This window comes from Anarhichas minor, unplaced genomic scaffold, assembly GCF_050575085.1.
Source record: "Anarhichas minor isolate MPS153535 unplaced genomic scaffold, ASM5057508v1 ptg000050l, whole genome shotgun sequence".
NCBI lineage: Eukaryota > Metazoa > Chordata > Actinopteri > Perciformes > Anarhichadidae > Anarhichas > Anarhichas minor.
In genome coordinates this window covers 1,185,629-1,205,569 of record NW_027466496.1, presented here as the reverse complement: position 1 = coordinate 1,205,569, position 19,941 = coordinate 1,185,629, and the positions used below count along the sequence as shown (strand labels likewise).

At 45.4% G+C, this 19,941-nt stretch overlaps 1 protein-coding gene across 1 annotated transcript in view; it reads left to right on the top strand.

Moving 5' to 3' along the window:
* Nucleotides 1-19,941, top strand: part of LOC142971873 (partitioning defective 3 homolog) — a 301,306-nt gene that overhangs the window by 211,349 nt on the left and 70,016 nt on the right. Inside the window, exons 20-21 of the mRNA XM_076112603.1 lie at nt 8,543-8,671; nt 16,656-16,958. Of these exons, the coding sequence (XP_075968718.1) occupies nt 8,543-8,671; nt 16,656-16,958 (432 nt within the window). The remainder of the gene's footprint in view (nt 1-8,542; nt 8,672-16,655; nt 16,959-19,941) is intronic.

Sequence of the window (19,941 nt, the reverse complement as noted above, 5' to 3'; positions counted from 1 at the left end):
TTGGAAATGACTGCGAGAAGTCAAGGGTTATCAAAACGGAAGAGACAAATGACAAATTAATTTATGAGGTAATGATGCATCATCATAATAAACATGAGATATTACCTCTCAGCTACAGCACACGTATACTGTGCACCACCTAACCAAATCAGTGAAAGTCTCCGATTCCAGTGAGTTTCTGCACATCAGTGGTATTTTGTTCCAGAATCCAGGCTGTGGCACTTGCACATCCACTATTGTGGCTGCCATTATTAAAAGAGCTGAACAGACTTCGGATGCTGTGTTTGGATGCTGAGTTTTTTGTGTGTGTGTGTGTGTGTGTGTGTTTGAGGCATGCGGCAGCAGCCTAGCTGAGGATACAGAGAGTGGCAGTGATCAAAAATGTCCCATTAGGAATGCAGTGTGCCACACTGTATCTAGGTCACAGCCTGAGCCACCTCTTCCACAGAGAAACCACAGCACTGTCCCCCCCCCCCCCCCCCCCCCCCGCTCCCCTCATTCCCAGTCCTGCAGTGTGTGTGTGTGTGTGTGTGGGCTGGATTGGTTAAGCATTAGCCAAAATGTTTATGTGTATATGAGCATGTGTGATCATGTGTGTGGGACTGCTCATGCATGGGTTGTGACTTGGATATGCCATTGGCAACTCACAATGGGTTTGTTTGTACATGAAGTGAGGAAAAAAGAATGCGTGCGGGATGATTGTGATTGTAAAAGTGTCAACAGTTCAAATAACACAGGATGACTTTGCCTGATCAGAATGCAAACACACACACACGCACACACACACACAGTTTACCCCAACACCTGAACTCCCCTCCGAGCTGCTCAAGTGTTTCTATGCAAATTGCCCTTCAGAACTCCCTCGTCACTGCTCTCATACACTTTAACAAATGGATGTATGAATGCGTTTGGACTGTTTATTTGTGTTGTAATGAGAGGCTTTAATCAGGGGTGTCAGGGATTTGAAACATTCCTCTGAGCGTGTGCAACAACACCCCTCCCATCACATGCACACGCACACATAACTCAGTGATTTATGTGAAACATTAAAGGCAATCATGTTGGGCTGGGCCTCGTCCTTTGTATTGCAGGCTGTTTGAAATATGGAAAAGCCAAGCTGTCCCTTGATATGCAGGCACACACAAATAGATCAACACACATAGATGCTTGTGTGTACCTGCTATTGCTTAAATATGAATAATTGGCACACGGAGAAAACGGATGAATGCAGTTTTTTTTCTTTTTTTCCATCTTGCAAACACACAAACCCACACACACGCCAGAACTTTAAGTTGTAGACAGACATCCTCCTTCCCACACACACACACATGGACTTATTCAGTTCAACAGCCGCTTTGATACCGATAGCTGTTGGTTTGAAAGCAGAGAACATCCTCCGCCATTCACTGCGCTGCAGCTCTGTGTGTCTGTATTCTGTCTGGTCTCTGTGACTGGAGAGAACATTTCTTAATAAGAGCGGATTAACTCTGTCGCTGGAATTTTTGAAAAATCTACCATACCCTCCTACGCGCACACATTCACACATAATGGCACAAGCAAACCCAGTGGGAGAACAATAGAATATACGTGGGATGGGATGCCACCCAGAAATAGCCCTGCAGCTTTCTGTGACTGACCATTCTTCACACACAGTGTATTTATTTGAGTCTAAACCCTTCTTCTGGTCTTACTCCTCCTCACGCCCCTTCAGGAGCATCGGTGGTGAGGCTCTGTTTGTCTCCTAACACCTACACCGGCGGTGGAATGTAGTTGTTGATCAGGCCATTGGACACATACAGGCTTAATAAAAGGCATGAAAGAAAAACAGAGCAAACAAGGAAGATAGATTTCCGAAAGAGGTGAATAAATAGAAGACCTGACTGACAGAGAGTTTGCAGAAATAACAGGACTGACACGGCTATTCTCTGAAAGAGCGGAGTAGCATGGATCTCCATGCATCTGTATTGCTGCCGGAAAATCTTCATTTCCATACAATAACCTGTTTATGGTAAACAGGTGGGGATGGGTTGAGAAATACAAGGATCTGGGATGGCATGCAATTCATATACCTGTACATCTTTTTTTTATTTATTTTTTTCATTATTTTCGGTATGACCGCGTGGAGCGTCACCGAAACGGAACATCCTTCGAAGTGACGCTGTCTTCTTCGCTCAGCTGGGAGCCCTAAGAGGCGTAGAGGTATCTGGTGAGAATCATTTTAACCTCCGCGGCGCTGTCCCCCCACTGGGGCCCGGCCTGATGTCATGAATAAATGCATGTCACGCCTCCATGGTGCGGGGGGAGGGGGACACGCCGCTCTCCGTCGCCTGGCGCAAACTATTTAGACTCCCATCCTCTCTCCCTCCCTCCCGTACCTCCCCCCCCCCCCCCCGACTGTTTTCACACCATTGCTGGAGGAATTAGGCACGGCTTCCCTCTAGAGCTGCAGCCAATCAGCAGCAGCCCCCACCTCCTCTCCTTCCCTCAGGAGGAAGACGACTGGTTCAGTGTGCGCCGGCCCTTGTCCAATGAGGTGAAAGCGCTGAGATGTTATATCTCACGGTGACCTGTATGAGGCAGTGGAATGTGCGGCTGCATTAAGGGTTGGTGTTATTTTGACAGCACATATCATGAACCCCAAGACGGCGTGCAGCCAATGGGGGAGCTACTTTATCTTACACATCCATTGACGAATCTCAGGGTTGCAGTCTTCCTTAAACTCTCAAGGAAAACCTTTTCCCGAGGATGCATCAGATGGTAGAGTCTGGGTTTGAAAGAGGTCTGGCTGAGCAGGGAAAGTGCTGACTGACATTGCAGGTTGCGGATAATGAGTTCCGCGGGGAGAGAGATAATCGGCCGGCGGTGGCTGGAGGCTGGATGAACGACGGAGGAACATCCTCCCATACCTCTCCGGGGGTCGGTGTCCCTAGAAACCAGTGGCGGGGACATTACGCCGAGGCCACTTGACGATAACCAATGCCCCTTTAATGCATGTTAACGATCGCTGGGTCACAGTGTGATTCCTTGGGAAGAAAAAAACAACAAAAAACCTCTGTTTCCTTTCTCTGACTGTCATATTGGATTTTTTTTTTCTTTTTTTTTTTACAAGGCATCTGTGTGTCTCACCCCAGGTAGAGAGTGTTTACTCGCCACAGCTTCGCCAACACTTAGCGAGGGAGGAGGACAGACACATCCGAGAGCCTCGCCTCCCTAACAAGGCACTATTAAAATGACATGCCACTGTGAGGGTTCTGCCCGAGGTGAGGCACTGCGTAGAAAGCATGCACTGCTACATGTTGACATGCCCTTGCATTGGACAGGGATAGGACAAGACAGAAAGAGGTGTGTTTATTTGTGTGTATGTGTGCTAGACTCAACTTTCTGCCGTGTGCTTTCGCTATCAATAAGAAAATAATGACATCTCTTGATTATTCTCTCTGAGGAAAAAAAATACATATTTCTTTGGTGCTTTATACATTTTTCGCCTGAACGCAGTGGGTGGAGGCATGGTTATTTATTTTCTTCCTGACTGCGACAAATCCAGTTTCGGGGGGATGTGGGCTCAGATGTGGGTGGGGGGGGGGGGGGACCTCGCCCTGGGAGATTTGGATTAACTTTCAGGTTGGCCGAGCAGAAACCATAATGACTCTCTCTGTCTGCCCTTGAAATTATCTTCTCATCACTTACTCACAGTGATAGATGCAGACACTCTTTCTCTTCGGCTCACCTGCTCCATTTTCAGATTTGACTAATTTAACACCCTCATACGTGAGGTTGAACCAGGCAGTGCGTCACATCCCCGCATTCACTTTGAGCTTTGTAGTAGGAGGAATAGACGGCTATTCCTGCTGTCACCCCCCCCCCCCCCCCCCACCCCCGAAAGTCAGTAACTTCCTGTGAGCAAACCACAAATTCCCCACAGAAGATGTCAAAGCAGATTAGTGTCTCTCAAATCTACTCCCCAGATTAAATGATTGTAACAATCAAACTGGCTTTGAGGCTTTGCATAATTTACTTTTCCTCCCTCTTTGAAAAATTCTGTCTTTGACTTTTTTTCCCTCCCGTGTTGTGCTGCAGCCTTGAAGTATTATTACCCTGTAAATCGATAAAGATGATGTACGAGGCCTCAACTGCTCGCGGTATAAACCCTTCTGTGTTCTGTGATATATGAGGATATATCATATTGACTGGAGTACCTATTTACTGACTTATTTTATAGTAATAGCAGACACATACAACAAAGCCAGCTCCTCAGGAATACGCCAATAATATGCGACTGTATTTGAGAACATTGGATTTTACGAGATGCAGTCGGCAGAAGTCGGCACACTTTGATTGAACACTTCAATTTGACTGTCAATGCTTCATCGCGTCAGTGGCAGTCACAACATTAATAAAGCGTATATTATGACTGACGCATGTTAGATTACACGCCACCCAAATGGCGTTTGATGGCCAATCAGACGTTATCGGAGCCGAGCGATGATGAATGGCGCGGAGCAGCTCGAGCTTTGAACGCAGCCTAAAGGTCGTAAATATTCCCCCGCATCTCCCGATCAAATCTACATCTTACTCAGCTGTTTGTGCTCGCTGTTATATTGCCCTGAACGTCTATCTGCCGACGCCAGGTGGGTGAGGCCATCTACATCTCTCCCCGCCATCGTTCTTTGTCTTTTGACGGGTCTTTGCATCATTTGTGTATTCATCACTCTTACCTGCTGTTGGCCACAGTGAGATAGATGCTTAGGGACGGATCATTAAACCCGAGCTTCGGTCTGGTGGAGAGAGGCAGGAAAATAAGATCAGAGCTTTACGAGGATGTAAATGGTGTATCATTGTTCTCCTGGCTTTAACGGAGATGTGAGGTCCAGCTGTTGCACAAATAGTGACCGTTGCAAGTCATTTTAAATTGCTTGGAATAGTCTGAATTGAAAGATCCACTGTCAATTGTTTGGGGGGAGAAAAGCAAGCAAGTGGAGGCTTTGAGTATTCTGTTAATCTGCTGTTCCCCACTCAAGAACGAGTGTCCATTTCAAACGTTAAACAGTCTATAATAATATGTTATAATAAAAAATACCACAAAGGATCTCGGGTTGTAATTATACTGCAGTGCAAATAAAACTGGTCAGACTTTTGGGCCCAATGAAATTCTCTTTCCCGGACTGCAAGGTACTGTAGTTACTCCATTGTCATTCTACCCATGAGTTGCGGCTGCCAATCAATATCTTATTATCAAGCCTCATCAACCTCACTCTCAATACAGCTATCCTGATGCCAGCCCTGATTAATGCCAAGATGCCAATACTGGCTCAAGAGTTTTACAGAAACGCCCAAGTTTCCTCTCCGTCTCTCCCGACACTGATTAACTCCAAATCATTACTGTTTTTTTTATTGGATTCCCTTCGTTTCTCAAATGAGACACTTATCTTCCAGAGGCAGGTATGAAAGTCAATACAGTTTGCAGTTGTCATACACACTGGCACCAGAGATATTTTCCTGCTGAGAAAAACATCGAGTGTCGAAATTTTACACGGGGGGGTTTGTGCGTCAGCGGAGGTTTCGGGGGCTAATCCTGTGTTCCACCGCGGTCCCCACTGGCAGGGCTCAAGCTGCTCAAGTGAAGGGCAGAGCCATGTTGTGAACCAGCAAGTGTCCCGATAGCCTTCTAATAGCTCTGGTAGTACCATCCCTTCCCTCCGCCTCCGCTTTGATGTGGGCCGCCCTTCTCGGGCCACCGGCGATGAGGGAATAGCCTTTCATATGGGAGCTGCTGCATGCCCACGGTCCCGCTCAGTCTAATCCGCCAATATGTTTCACTATGACAAATCCCTAAATGTATTGATGTTGATCCAGAGGAAAAAGGGACAAAAAAAAGTTGAGGGCAGAAGTTTGTCTCCCCTCGAGTTATTTCATGTATTTTTTAATGTTTTTATTTTTCAAGGAGGGTCGGAGCAAGAAGAGACTGAGAAAAAAAATTGGAAGCGGAAAAGAGGAAGGTGAATTTTCCTCCGGAAGTTAATGAAAGTCCTTGAAGTGAGGCGAGGGAAGCTGTCACCTGCCCTGCTGATAGATAGCAGGCTCACTATTATTAGCATGCCCAGCCTCAGCTCAGTTTTATGCCTTACTAGAGCCATTTGTTGATTAATTAATCAGGTAATGTATGCTATCTGTGCTACAGAGGCACCCACATATGGCTCCCTTGGCTTCTCCTGGGCTCTCTGCAACCGCAGACCAGAATCTCCCACCGGGCCACGGCACATTTGAAAAATTACAAAATTCCAAAGCAGCCATTTGCACAAAGGTCCTGGCTGCTTTTAATGTAAAGTAGAATAATAAACATCCGTGAGGGAAACAGTCTCCCATGCCATGAATATATTCACTTCCACTGGCCCAAAGTCAACCTTGTCTGATCTCATTTTTTCAGCTTCCGGAGAAAGTTTTTTTTTAAAAACTGTCAAATAAAGCTCAGCTATGAGGAAGGTAAAAATAAACTGGGATTGAAGCACCGCGGGGCTGCGAGACTGCACAGCGTAATGCTTTCTCCTGTTCCTCTGTCTGAAATTGAACAGGACAGCTCGAAAAAAACCCTTGCGGAACATCATAATCAATGTCTGCGTGCACAATGCTACAGCATCGAGTTACGCCATGTAGTCAATAAAAACCCAGTCCTTTTCTGTGATCATATTTGTTGAATTTCTTCTCACGTCTCACATGCCCTCCTGCCTGTATACTTTTGATTATTGCCTCGTCTTTACAATCATCAGATTTGTTCATATAAGTGGCCTAGCTTCCACCAACCTGACAATCATAAGAAAGTACAAGATTTGCAGCACTTACATTTTATTGAGTTTTCACATTTGAAACCAGCAACATGCAGTATGGCATCGGTACCAAAACCATATGAGACAGAAGACATAATGACTTCTGGGTCGTAAAATATATGCAGTTCCAGTCATTACGTGTTTAACCAGTTTAGTGGTTCATTTTTCCCAATTTCTAGCAAAACATGTTCCGCTTTTTAGGAGGCAATAATTTACTGAGATATCTGTCCCTTTTTGTAATCTTTGTGATTTTCCAAGACACTTTACAGAGCAGTTATTAAGAATTGCATGTTATCTCAACCCCCCCCCGGTAGTACAAGGCATGCTTGAAGGCTGAGATGACCCAATGCAAACCCTGGTATTAAGCATCCACAATAACCTCAATTATACCATTCATGTCTATGCAGTGACCAATCCTCACCTCTTTCGTAACATAATCCCTCAACTGTAAATAGCTAAAGCAATAAACATGATGCTCTAATGGTTGCATTCTCCATAGACATAATTAATGAGGCTTTGCATGCCCAAACATATTGAGAACCGCACACTGTGGGTTAGCAGTGTATCTGCTGCACATGGTGTACAGATGTGCTTCTATCATGTGTAAAAATGGCCATCATGTGCACTGTCTGTAATACTTCCTTTTTCTGTATCCTGCCGTTGTAGCACTTCCGCCACAGCTGGCACCATTGTGGAGCAGCAGGAAATGACATCATACTTTCACGATGTTGCCTTTCCTGTTTTGACTCATCAGAGCGTTTGTCCTTTACCTATAGATTCTCTGCACACGTATAAAGTTGACAGCTGTTCTTCCACCAGCACATTGTTGTGAGTAATAAGGTCTCAGCCAGTGGAGTAAGTTAATAGAGTTGTCCATATATGTATATCGTGTCTGTGCAGCCCTGTTAACTTACTGTACTCCCCTGTCACAGCATGCCTCCTCTTCATTCCTCATCATTTTCTCACACCCCTCAGTCAGCCAGAGTCTCCAGTCATGTACCCGCCCGGCACCAAGCTCGGCCGACCTGAGGAATTTACGTTCATTGGCTTGGCTTATTCTCACCTCGCTGTAAAGCTGTAACGGGTTTACCGCCACCGCCGCCGTGTCACTCCCGTCATTAAAATGTAAAAGTTTGCTGCCCAGAAAGTTACAAATAATACCGGCGAGCTCGGCCGTTCCTTCCACTTACATTTCGCCCGGCTGCAGGTAGCTTGTTCCCTCCTCGCTCAAAACTAAATCATGAGCTGTCACTGCTCCCATCACTCTTAAGTAAACCCCACAGATCAGGGAGGAGACGGGGAGCTCATCTTCTCTTTTAGAAAGGGGGGGGGTTTTGCCATTTTCTACTTTTCAGAATCACTGAATCCTCTTTGCTGTCCTGGATGCAGACTTGGCAGAGAGGGAATTCACTAAGTTATGAGTTCTCTTTTGATATGGCTTGATGCATTTTGATTGCATTCATATGAAAAAGGACAAGTTATTCTTTCAATAACGAATGGGTGCCCGGGGAGACTCCTCCTGAGCTGTCCTCCCAGTAAAAACCCGACCTGAAGATTTTGACAGTTTGACACTTTAATTTCCTACGGAGCATTTTACCTGAATTTCCCGGACAAAGAAGAGACGTGGTGCTGTAAAAAAAAAATAATAATTCCATATTGGGTTGGAAATTATTAAAGTTTGGGCCTCAATTAAATCCTCCCTGCCCTTCTCTTTTACTCAGGTTTGGAAAGCACCGGAAGGATGAGCGGCCAGGAGACGGGATGGAGAGGAAGGGCTCCAGTAAATCTAAAGCTGAGGACATGCAGGCGTCAGAGGAGGAGACCATGCGGATGAGGCGGGAACAAGAGAGGTGAGTGCTCAGACAGAGCCCGAGCTCACTAAAAGCCTAAACAATTAAATCCCGGCTGAACAAAGAAACGAGGGGGAAAAAAACACTGCTGACCGGAAGATTAGCAAACTACCTAATTAGCAAAATGGCAAGAGCAAGGTTTGGAAAGTACTCCGATGTCAATTTGTGAAATGTCCCTTTCTTTTATATCAGTACATTAAATAGATCATTTATGGATTGTTGTTGCCTGTGCCATTCGGAGGCGCTGACCTCTTAATGGTGCTCGTAGGCCCCCGTGGATTTGGCATGATTGAGTGGTGCTCATTATAATAGTGAAATCAATGTCGCCCCTCATTTGTCTTCTCCCGCAGCTCGCTCAGGTTGTTAATCGCTCAAGAATACGCCGTTCCTTTTAATCCGCCCCTCTTGGCTCGCCGTCCTCCGGTGCTTGCGGACATCGGGACGTCCAGCAGAGTAAGGCGAGGCACGGGTTTTGCCGCCTGCGCCTCATCCCTCAAAGACGAGCCCCATTTAATTCTCTCCAGCGGGGGAAAGACAATGCCGGTGGCAGGCCGAATGAAAAGACAGCTTGCTGCCTCCATTGTTCTCCAGCAGCCAAATGAACTCAGTTATCAAACTGCCGTCGGTAATGGCAGCTAATTGAATAGAAACAATAGGGCTTGATACCGCTCCCTCTCACGGCGAAGGGAGAAAAGGACGGATGGCATGTCGAAAATGCATGGTAACACAAACGCAAACAAGTGTGAGCACAGAAAAAAGGAAGCTCACAAAGGCCCTCTTTCTTGCTGAATGGAACATCTGGAGGCCTCGCTCAAAAAAAAGCTGTAGCACATTTCTTGTTGGTATTCAACTACGACTTACAGCGATGGTCCTCTCCATTGAGGGGAGCGAAACCCCTCTGGCTGAGGGCCCAACACATTTCCCTCAGTGCACCCTGGAGACCGGCGGGCCTGGATCTCCATCCCGATCCGTCCCCTTTGAGAGGCTCCCAAAGGACTGCCATGCTAAGCAGCAGAACCAACCCAGACGCACAGTGGGCACGAGATATGTAGAGTACGTGCTCTCACAACCCCCCTCTCCCCCCCCCACAAACACATACACACTCTTAAAATCCCGCTTCTTCTGTCTCACCGCCGCCACCCAATCTCTTTGTCCGCTACTTCGTCTTGCGGCGCGCTCTCAATCCCTGTCTTGTTTGTGTCCGTTCTGCATGTGTGAGCTCCGGCTCCAGCCGCCTGCGCACGAAGGGCAACCTAATTCTTTCCTTTTGTACCTGTTCCCAAATACCATCACTCAGCCAGGCCAGGATTGTCCCTCGGTTAATGGAAAGGGAATCCTGAGGGAAATCGTGGTAGGTAATAATAAACCAACCTGCCACGAGGACAAGTCGATATTCAAAGCATTAGGGTTCAGCAGGACGACGGCTTAGAAATCCATTACTTCTTGTATTTTTTGATACCGCTACTGTATGGCACTCCCAAAGCGCTACATTTGATTGTCTTAGTTGTGTGCTTTACGGCACATGCTCTGATTGATTACAATGCCGCCACGGAGGCAGTGCGCTTATGAAACTATGGATCGGACCGCGGCGGGTTTCCGGCGCTGGTAATCGTCAGCCGGCCCTGCGTGTCAGCGCGACACGGGATGGCCCGCAGCCAAAACCCCCGGCTCGGCTGACATTAGCGATCGTTAATTCAAGCAGACGGTTTTGACAGGGGCTTTTAGTGATTCAGAATAGGAGTCAGCGAAGAGGTGAGACAGATTAATTCGTAAAACTTGCCCTTTCTTACCCTGCAATAAGGCAGCTTCGGTCATATATTTAAAACTCTGACCTTGATATGATTCGTGCAATTTATGGTTTGGCCTGCGGCCCTTGCAGATGGAACTCGTTTATTTTTCAGTAAAAACGTTCCCCTCCATTGATATCTTGTCAGCCTCTTATAGATGGAGGACGATGGAGAAGAGAGTACATCAAACGTTTGACTTGCAGACAGTGCAGTGCATCCACTTGAGGAAGAGTGCTTATCAGCAGCATTTGTTTTGCTAGAATCATGGAGATTTTCACACAGCTCCTGTGATTGACTGTTTCATGTCTCATCAAGGCGACATTAGAACCTGTGGTTAGGCTGATCCAAGTCTTTGTTCGGGGCCAGCGGTGGCAGCAGCCATTATTCCGCTCTCTTTATGCCTGTGGACAGCACCCAAGACAACCCTGTCTGATTGGCTCATGCTGAGAGGACTGTGGACAAAACAAGCCCTCTGATTGGACCTTAGGTGGGCTGGAGAGCAGCGGTTTCTGTGGCCACGGCCCTCATTCATGCAGGGCCAGGGGGGGAGAAGAGAGAGAGAAAGAACACTGTGCAGATGGTGTTGGTGGAGCTTCTATCAGTCTCTGACTTATCTCTGCGCATGTTAGCCCCGAAACTATATTTTCCCGGCCAAAGAGGGGAGCACACAAAGACAACCTGACAATGTTCCTTCTTCATTTTCCGCCTGAACTGAACTCCATTCTCGCTCGCTGGCAGCTGATTATGATGTCCATTCTCTCTTATCTGCTTGGCTCCGGTTGGCTTCTAATCAGCGGCCAGCACTCCACTGCCACTCTCCCCAGACCACTGCAGAGACCATCACTGCTTCTTCTTTTTTCTTTTTATATACTCGACAGTGGCCTGCTTCCCCCTGTTTGTTGTTTGACTTCCCGCTGCACCCTGGACAAACACAAAGTGACCAGTGACTCTTGAGTCGGTCAATCAGCACAATTCATATAGACGGAGAGCAAACCTGGATTAGCCGTGACAATTTAATCTTTTATTTAACAAAAGAGAAGTTCTTTTCTTATACCTTGTTCAGGGTACATTGAGCTTAGTGCCGCCGATAAAAAAATAAAATAAAAAAGTAAAGCAATTTGCTATAAGGCACATCCCTCGCATTATGGTGATTGTGGTACCAACGTTATCATTCCACTTTGTCAAACCATCTCATTATTTCAGAATCCTATTTGCGTCTCATTTGCATAGCGAGTTCAAAGGAAGCTCCGACTGGCTGATTGGGAAGTGTGATTACATTTGTAATTATATTGATACCTACAGCAAGTTAATGCGATTGTTAACACTGTGAATTAACACCACGGAAACTCGGACAATTATCTCGGTGATTGCATTATGCGGTTGTGGGCCAAGTGTCAAGACAAAAGATGGGATATCGGAGTTTTTTTTTTTTTTAGCAATTCAGCACAGACAGCTGCACGCAAGAGTCATTTACTGCACTTTGATTAGATCCAGATACATTCTGCCCTTCAGAACAATAGAACATGTGAGGAGGTGTTGAAAAGAAGAAAAAAGAAAACATCTGTTGAAGGTGGCTGGAAAGTAAGAGAGCAAATACATTCCGTTTCATCCAACGCGGTAACGATGCATATTGAGGAGGCAGGCTTTCAAGCTTCTAAGTGTGTTGACTTCAAAATGAGTGTCTGAAAGTACAGACAGCGCCCCCCCCCCCCCTCCCCCCCCCCCCCTCCCCTGGGTAGATCACACATTGACAAACATATGGAGAAGAAGTCTGCTGGCTTTGTTGGTCCAAAAAAAACAGCCCTGTTGGATAAACAGAGAGATTTATTCAGTATAGTGAGGAAGGAGTTGAGGTGAGCTGACACACCAGTTCACACCAAGCTTCTCGTTCCACCCATATAATGTGTTACAGTATTTACTCGATGTGACAGTCTTCGGCTTTCACACTCGTGTGAAGATGTGAAGCTCTGGCGACAATATCATTACAAATTTCGGTTTTAGTCGATGTGAAGGTATTCACACATCAATTTAGCAAGAATGAATAACAAGATAATATTTATCTTCAAGACGTGGTCAGTCAGTGTAGTTGGGGATGAACTTTAACTGCCCTGAAACCTCAGCATTAGACTGTCTAGACCGCTTTTGTCGCCAGGAGGAAATGCCTTTCCACTGCACTGTTATGAAGAATAAACAATTAGACATGGCTTTGTATTTAAAGCTACATGTGAGGTCAATTATACTTCCTAGAATATAAAGTAAATCACAGACGGCACAGAGAAACACAATAAACTGATTAATAGTGGAATTATATACTTTTCTGTCATCAGTCTAATTAAAATGAAAATGTAAATCCTCAGCTCGACTGTCCTCCTTTTTTTTAAATGAAATATCTCCGGGCTGGTTGCATTAAAAGCTACAGTGTCCTCTCCTCTTGTACGTAGTGTCTGGTAAGAGGAGAAGAGAGGAGAGGGGCTGGTAATTGGGGCTGTACAGTAATAATGTGTTTAGTGTGGGCAGCACTTTCCTCAATGTTAACATGCTGGGCCATTAATTGGCTAATGGAGTATATATGGTACAGCACGGGGGTGGCCTCTCAGGAGAAAGTGGGGGAAGGAGGGGACTTGGAAGTGGAGCAGCAGTTGCAGGTTGCCCAAGAAGGAACTCAGTGAGCAGGTGTGGATGTATGGTTTGGAGCTAATGAGCATATTACACTGCAGAAAAAGGGCTTCCAAAGTCCAGCCCGGTTTCCTACAAAATACATTAACACACGACTAATTTGCTTGATATCTTTCTGAAACTCTGCATAAAAGACACTGGGAGGAGGTTGGGTTGAATGATGTAGATATTGTAGGTAAAACAAGTGGAATATGTTGACAGTGACTATTTTGCAGATGCAGTACTTTCACTATTTATTTATTACTTTGTTAAGTTGATAAGACTAAGATTGTAGAGCCACACTATCAACTCTGTCAGTCTGCATTTAGACTTAACATTGCTTTGAGCTAAATGTTAATGTCACACTGCTAACATGTTTACATTTGGTGGATATAATGTTTACCTTGGTCGACGTCTTAGTTTAGCATGCTAGCGTGCTTACATTTGCTAATTGGCACTAGTAGAAGTACAGCTGAGGCAGATGGGAGTGTCAGTAGTTTTGAAGGTATTTGGTCATGAACAAAGAACAAATTTGATGATGGCGTTTGATGAAAAGGAAGTTCAGTGTTCTACAATTCATCCTGAGGGGAACATAAACATGACAAAAATGTAACCGCAAGCTATCCAAAAGTTGCCAACCTCATGGTGGCAGTAGATGAAAAGTTAATACACCAGAGGATTTCTCCTCCGCAAACCATGATTTGAGCAAAAATGTCGTGGCAATCCGTCTTGTAGTTGTTAATATATTTCACAGGATAGGTGAAACCTTTGAAAGTGCTAACACACGCGTTAGATGGAAAGTCATGGGATCACCAGAATCAGTAGGATTCATCATCTGGGGACCATGAACCACATTTCATGGACATCCATCCAAGAGTTGGACCAAAGCGGTGGACCAGCATTGCCTCAAAAACATGCACAAAAATGTCATCCTGTGTGGCATTCCCAACCAAACAAATTGTATAATTGCACATTGAGTTTTAGATGACTAAATCCCTGGTAGTTTCATTCCTTCAATAGGAGACACCTAGCAGAAAATATGCACTTGGAAATGTAACACTCAAATGTCAGCTTGCCATAATGAGACCCACTGCCAACAGGCCAAGGGAAGAAACTTAACACTGTATGATAGTCCTGCTATTTCCATCTGACAGCCAGAACAAGTTGGAATAGGCCTCTCACTGCAGACTGACAGGTTTGGATTGTGGATATTTTTCCACAAACACAAGAATGTATTGGTCTTTTGTAGCAACAAAAGAGCCATGACTTCGCCAAAGACAAATGTGACGAATGTGATGCATTGAAAGACGAGCTTTGGTTCGAAAGTTGATGAGTGCATGAAAGCAACAAAGTTACGACGCAAGATGGACCAGATGGTAGAGACGCTAATGGCAACAGCATTACCCGCATGTGATCTCATTTAGAATTTTTGCTTGTTAATAACCTTTTATTGAAATGCACCTATTAGCTTTATCCATGTCAGACTCCCGAGGCCTGGAAGAGAAGTCTCTCTCTTTTAGCTTCGTGTCGCCAGTCTAGCCAAGGCCATTATCTCATCCCAAATGTCAATATTGCCGTTTTTATGAATCTGATTAGTCCATAAAACGCCAGAGGGTTTTGAGATCCCAGCGGACTTCCGTGAACCTGTCGTAACATCATTGTCTGGTCCTTCCTGGCAGAGATCTGACATCACTTTAGCCAGACGGCAGGTGAAAGGGCTTCTGGGAATTAGTGTTTTTCTCCCTTGGAGGCTCGTTTTCTATTTCCTGACTGAAGTGAGACGTCACCGATCAACTCCGCTGTGAGTTGATCAGTTCCGTAATGTACCCTGGTTGGTCCGTGCCAATGCAAAAACACACTGAACCGCCTCAGAGGCTTTTACAGATGACTGCATATCATGCAACATTGCATCAGGCCTCCATCAAAATCTCATTCCGCAGATAATGCTGAGAAAATGGGATTTTGGACAGCTAAAAATAAACAAGGCAGTCTATGGGTGGGATGTGGGAATTGGGTTAATTCGGCATTGAAGAATGGTGATTGTTTGAAATGTGATTACTGTTATTAAAATACACAGACATGGGAGAGAGAGTTAGGCAAGGGGGGGGGGGGGGATCCTAGCTCTGCTCCAAACCTGTCAATCATCTGTTAGTAGCAGCAGTGGGGGGGGGTCAGAGGTCAGTTATGACCCGAGGTAATGGGGAAGTCTTGCACCAGTGGGAAGTAGCGCGCTGGTGTGTGGATGTGTGTGTTACCCTAGAGCAGGGGTACAACATCTGGAAGCAGTGAGCAGTCTGGTGGCTGCTGCCAGGGTCACCGCAGTGGGAGGTCAGCCCCCTCCCCCCCCCCCCCCCCCCCCCCCTCAGCCCTTCTCCTTGCTGCTCCCCACTGTGTCCACCTCCCCCGCTCCTCCACCGCCAGCTCTCCTCGCTCCCACGCAGCACCATGACTGAACCTTGTTAGCTGCGGACAGATGGGCGTTCACATGGAACCATTCTCCGAGACAGGAAAAGACCCCGTGAAAGGCTCTGTTGTGTGGAAGTGGTCCTGGGGAGAGGAGCGGCATGGAGGGAGAGGAAGGGCCTGGATGGAGGAAGAGGAGGTCCGTCCCTCTCCCCTCCCACCTCCTCTTGTTAGAGGACCTGAGGGATAAAGATCAGTGCACTCGCCGCGGCCCACTAATGGCTCATGGAAAGCCACATATTTGAATAATACTGCTCTCACTACAGTAGAAGACATTATTCTCCTCATTCCCTGTTGCCTAGGAGAAGAAAGCTACTTTAGAAGTTAAAAGAGGAGAGACCTCTTCCTCAGGTCTGAGCTGATCGATATCTGAGATTAAACTTTAAAGTTGGAATGCTGATGCTGGCCTCGCTGAGTCTTAGGCCGAATATTACAGTCAGTCTTTTTACTTTATTTTATCTGGACATCCTTCATTGCCTCCTTACAGTACATTTCTCACACACTTGCCTCTCAATACCTCAAATATCATCAAGTGTCTCCTTTTTGTCTCCTACTCGGTACAGTTGGTCTGCACAAAGAAATGCGTACAATTCGTAGTATCTTTCCCAGGCAAATTTGATAAAAACTTTTCCTTTCATATTAAAAGAACATGAAAACTGGATGTGTTTCCATCCGCAGAACTGGAACAAATATTGTATACAGGCTCCCTGAGCATGAAAATAAACGAAACAACAAAACGTAGAAATAATCTCTTAAGAACCGATTAATATTGGGCAATTTGATATGGTTCTTCTGCACCAGCTTAAGTTGGCCAAATGCATAGTTTCACACAAAGGCGCAGAAAAGGAATTGGCAATATTTTACAGACATTTCACACCAACCCCTTTTAACTGCGTAAGAATTATACCATTTGTAAGGCTGATCATCTTAGTCATTTTTGACTCTAAAAATATATGTTTTTTAGATATATTCATGTCTTGAATTTAGGCATTTCTTGAACATAACATTAAATTTGCCAGATGATTCACGAATAGAAAACACTTATATCTAACTTTCTCTGTTCAATGTGTTTATCACAGAATACATGTCAAGATGCGGGAGCTTCGGGAGAAGCAGTCAAAGGAGAGGGAATATGCTGAGATCCAAGACGTTGTCGGCGGTACCTTCAGCTCAGATGAGGAGCCCACCTACGCCGGCATCGGATCGTTAAACTCGTCGGTGGATAGCAGCGGCATGGAGCCTTACAACCACCACTACCATCTCCCCCAGACACCCCAGAGTCCTCCCCTTCCCTCGAGCCTACAGGGCAACGGTCCACCCCTGGAGGCCCTGTATGCCCAGGTCAACAAGCCGCGCAATGGACGCCCTGCAGCTCCAGACAGGTAGGGGGCGCCCAAAAAACAGTCCATATACGCAGTCACTGCAAGGCCGTTGACTCAACATACATGTCCATATCCACCGACACTCAAAGCTCCACAGTGAGCTCTGTGACTACTACCTTTCTCCTTCATTCAAAGGACACTAACTAGCCTAGTGCCTCGTGCTTGAGCTTTGCAACAATCCAGTTCATTTACACCTCATGTATAATGTATCAGCAGCGGTGTGTTTGTATTTGCTTTTACTTGTCATGCGTGACAAACGCTGCACAGAAAAACAATGAATTTCTCACAGGGTTTTATCGCTGCCTCGTCCCACGAGGCATTGCCCCGTGCAAGCAGGCGGAATCGACAGGCAAGGTAAAAAAAAAAGTGAACAACAAGAGCCTATCAGTCATTCTCCCTGTGCTAGAAATTAATATCAGGCAGTCTTTTTTTTTTTTTTCATTATCCTTGGATCACAGGTAATCCTCCCCGGCTGAGAGTCACGCTGCATGTGTCTTCAGCTTGTTTGTCGCTGGGGGGTTGCATCGCACATAACCTCCGTGTCAACACATATTTGATGTGTCGACAACGCCATGCAGAGCTTTACTTTCATATGTGTGTGTCGATAGCCTATTGCCAAAAGGCCTGTGTGAAGTTCGCACATATGGTATTATTAGTGTATTTAAGCTCCAGTGAATGAACTACAGCTTAACAAAGCCTCAACTAAGTCTTTTTTCTTAAACTTAATGCTTGTGGCTAATGCTGATTTAAAGGAGGTCTGAGGGTCACAGGTTTCCTGTAGGTCACATCCAGTGGTGACAAGTCAGGAGATTTCTATTCCCATGGTCTCCCAGAACCTTTCGTGGTGTTATTAATGGATCGGATAATACCCACCTCCCGTGATTGACAGCTGTCACTTGGGGGCTTGTGACCTTTCACTGCTGGGTTCAGGTGGGGGCGGGGCGGGGGGCATGTGCTACCAAGCTGTGTGTGTGACCGAGACAGAGCGCCTCTGTGTGAGTGTGTGTGTGTGTGTGTGTGTGTGCTTTTTTATAGGAGGATTTACAGAGGTAGAATCTCCACCCTGTAACACACCCATGACAGTCAGAGTAGCTATGACAAGGTTATCTGGCCCCTCTGATAGCCAGCTAAATGTGTGCCAATACATCCGGGGCTCAGTGAAGGCCACTGATCCATATGTCTAAAGTGAAGGTTACCTCCACGTGTTTCCTGTGGATAGCCTCGTTGTGTCAGAACAGCCATCTACTGTCAACTATCCCGCTTCCCCAAGCACAATGCAATGATAAGCCTGAAAGCCAGTTGAAAATGAAGGCTAGACGATGCTCGACTGGTGTTCAATGAGTCTGTGTAATCAGATTACAAGATGTTGGTCGTTGATAGATATGATGCTATTGATTGTCAATAGGCTCTGTGCGGGGAAAAGCCTTAGCATAAGACATGATTATTATTAGGATGTCTCGTTCGTTGCCAGAGGGAATATTAATAGCACTCTGCTCAGTGGCTCTCAGAGAAAAAAAGAGAAACAAAAGGTATGCAAAGGGACTCCTGCATGAGGGGTCTGGTTGTTAACAGATGCTTTATTACTTAGATATAACTTACTTAGAAAAATGATTTTCAAATACTTTCGGGTGCCAAATTCCCTCTGACCATCTGGATGGTGTTCCATATTTTAGATGTTTTTTGTAATCTTACAAACTGTATTTTTCGGTTAAAAAACAAATACATAATACCATGCATTAGGTCGCCTCTGAAATTCATCGGTTTCAAAAAACAAACGAAAAAGAAGACCCTCTTATCTTCTCCTTCCTGCTCTCGTGTTTTAGCGGCTTCCTGGAGATTGTATTCTCACCTTCACAGGTTTATTTCAGCACAGAAAGCTGCGTGTGGCATGTTCATTATAAACACAAGCTTATATTTGGTTTGGGGTCTGAGCTTTAAGTATTGATAGAGCACTATAGAGTTTTATTTGCAGGGACCGGATTAACTGTCGCGAGTGTTGTGATTTGATTTGAAATATGCGCCGCATGTTCAACACTGCATTTCTGCTTTGCACCTCTCACTGCTTTGCATATCTTGTGTATGCCAGCCCGGCCGTACGCCTGTAATATTTGTCTTGCTGCCTTTGAGATATAATAATAATAATATGCACTGGTTCTTATTTAGCTCGGAGGCTTTCTATTTACGATTTGCAGAAAAAGGAGCTTGAAACACATTCAGATTCAAGACTCCTGTCACTTGCCTATCATAACAAACATAAACAGTAATTTGCATTTCTAAATTAAACTTATTGGAACTTTCATTGTCAAGTAGAAAGCGTCGACACAACAGAATTTGCAATTATTTCCGCCGGTTCCATGTATCAAGGCAGCAAAATTGGATTGAGAAGTTTTGTTTTGCCATTTTGAGATCCAGTGCGACTTCAAATGTCTTCACTTTCTAATCCTGCCGCTGCTACTTAACCCAGTATTTTGGAGCTGCAGGACTTCCTGTTTGAAGGAAGTGGAGGAGGTTTGTGCAGGGAAGGCTTTTCATTCCCGTCTGTCAGTCGGTCGTCAGAATGAAAGAGAAGAATGAGTTGCGTTTAACCCCGACCTGGATACTGTTACCGCCTTCTGAGGTGGGCCCCGGAGAAACACGCTCCGACCAAAGAGGCAGATTTAAGGATCACATTTTAAAGGGACATTTGAGTTATTTGCTAGCCGAGTCATATCTCATGGTCAGACATCTGACAGCAAGCCGGCAACTTGTAACACCCCTGAAGGAACTTCTATACAACATGCAAAAACGGATAAATTCATTTAAAATCACACTGCTTAGTGCCTCTAACCCGGATTTATTTTGATTGACAACCCTATGCTGTCTACAGAGGCCACAGTGTGGAGCAATGTACAATTCCAAAATGAGAAGATATTCAAGCATTTCATACCGTTTGTTTTTTAGTTGTATATTTTACACAAACGCACGTATAAAATACATACAAGTT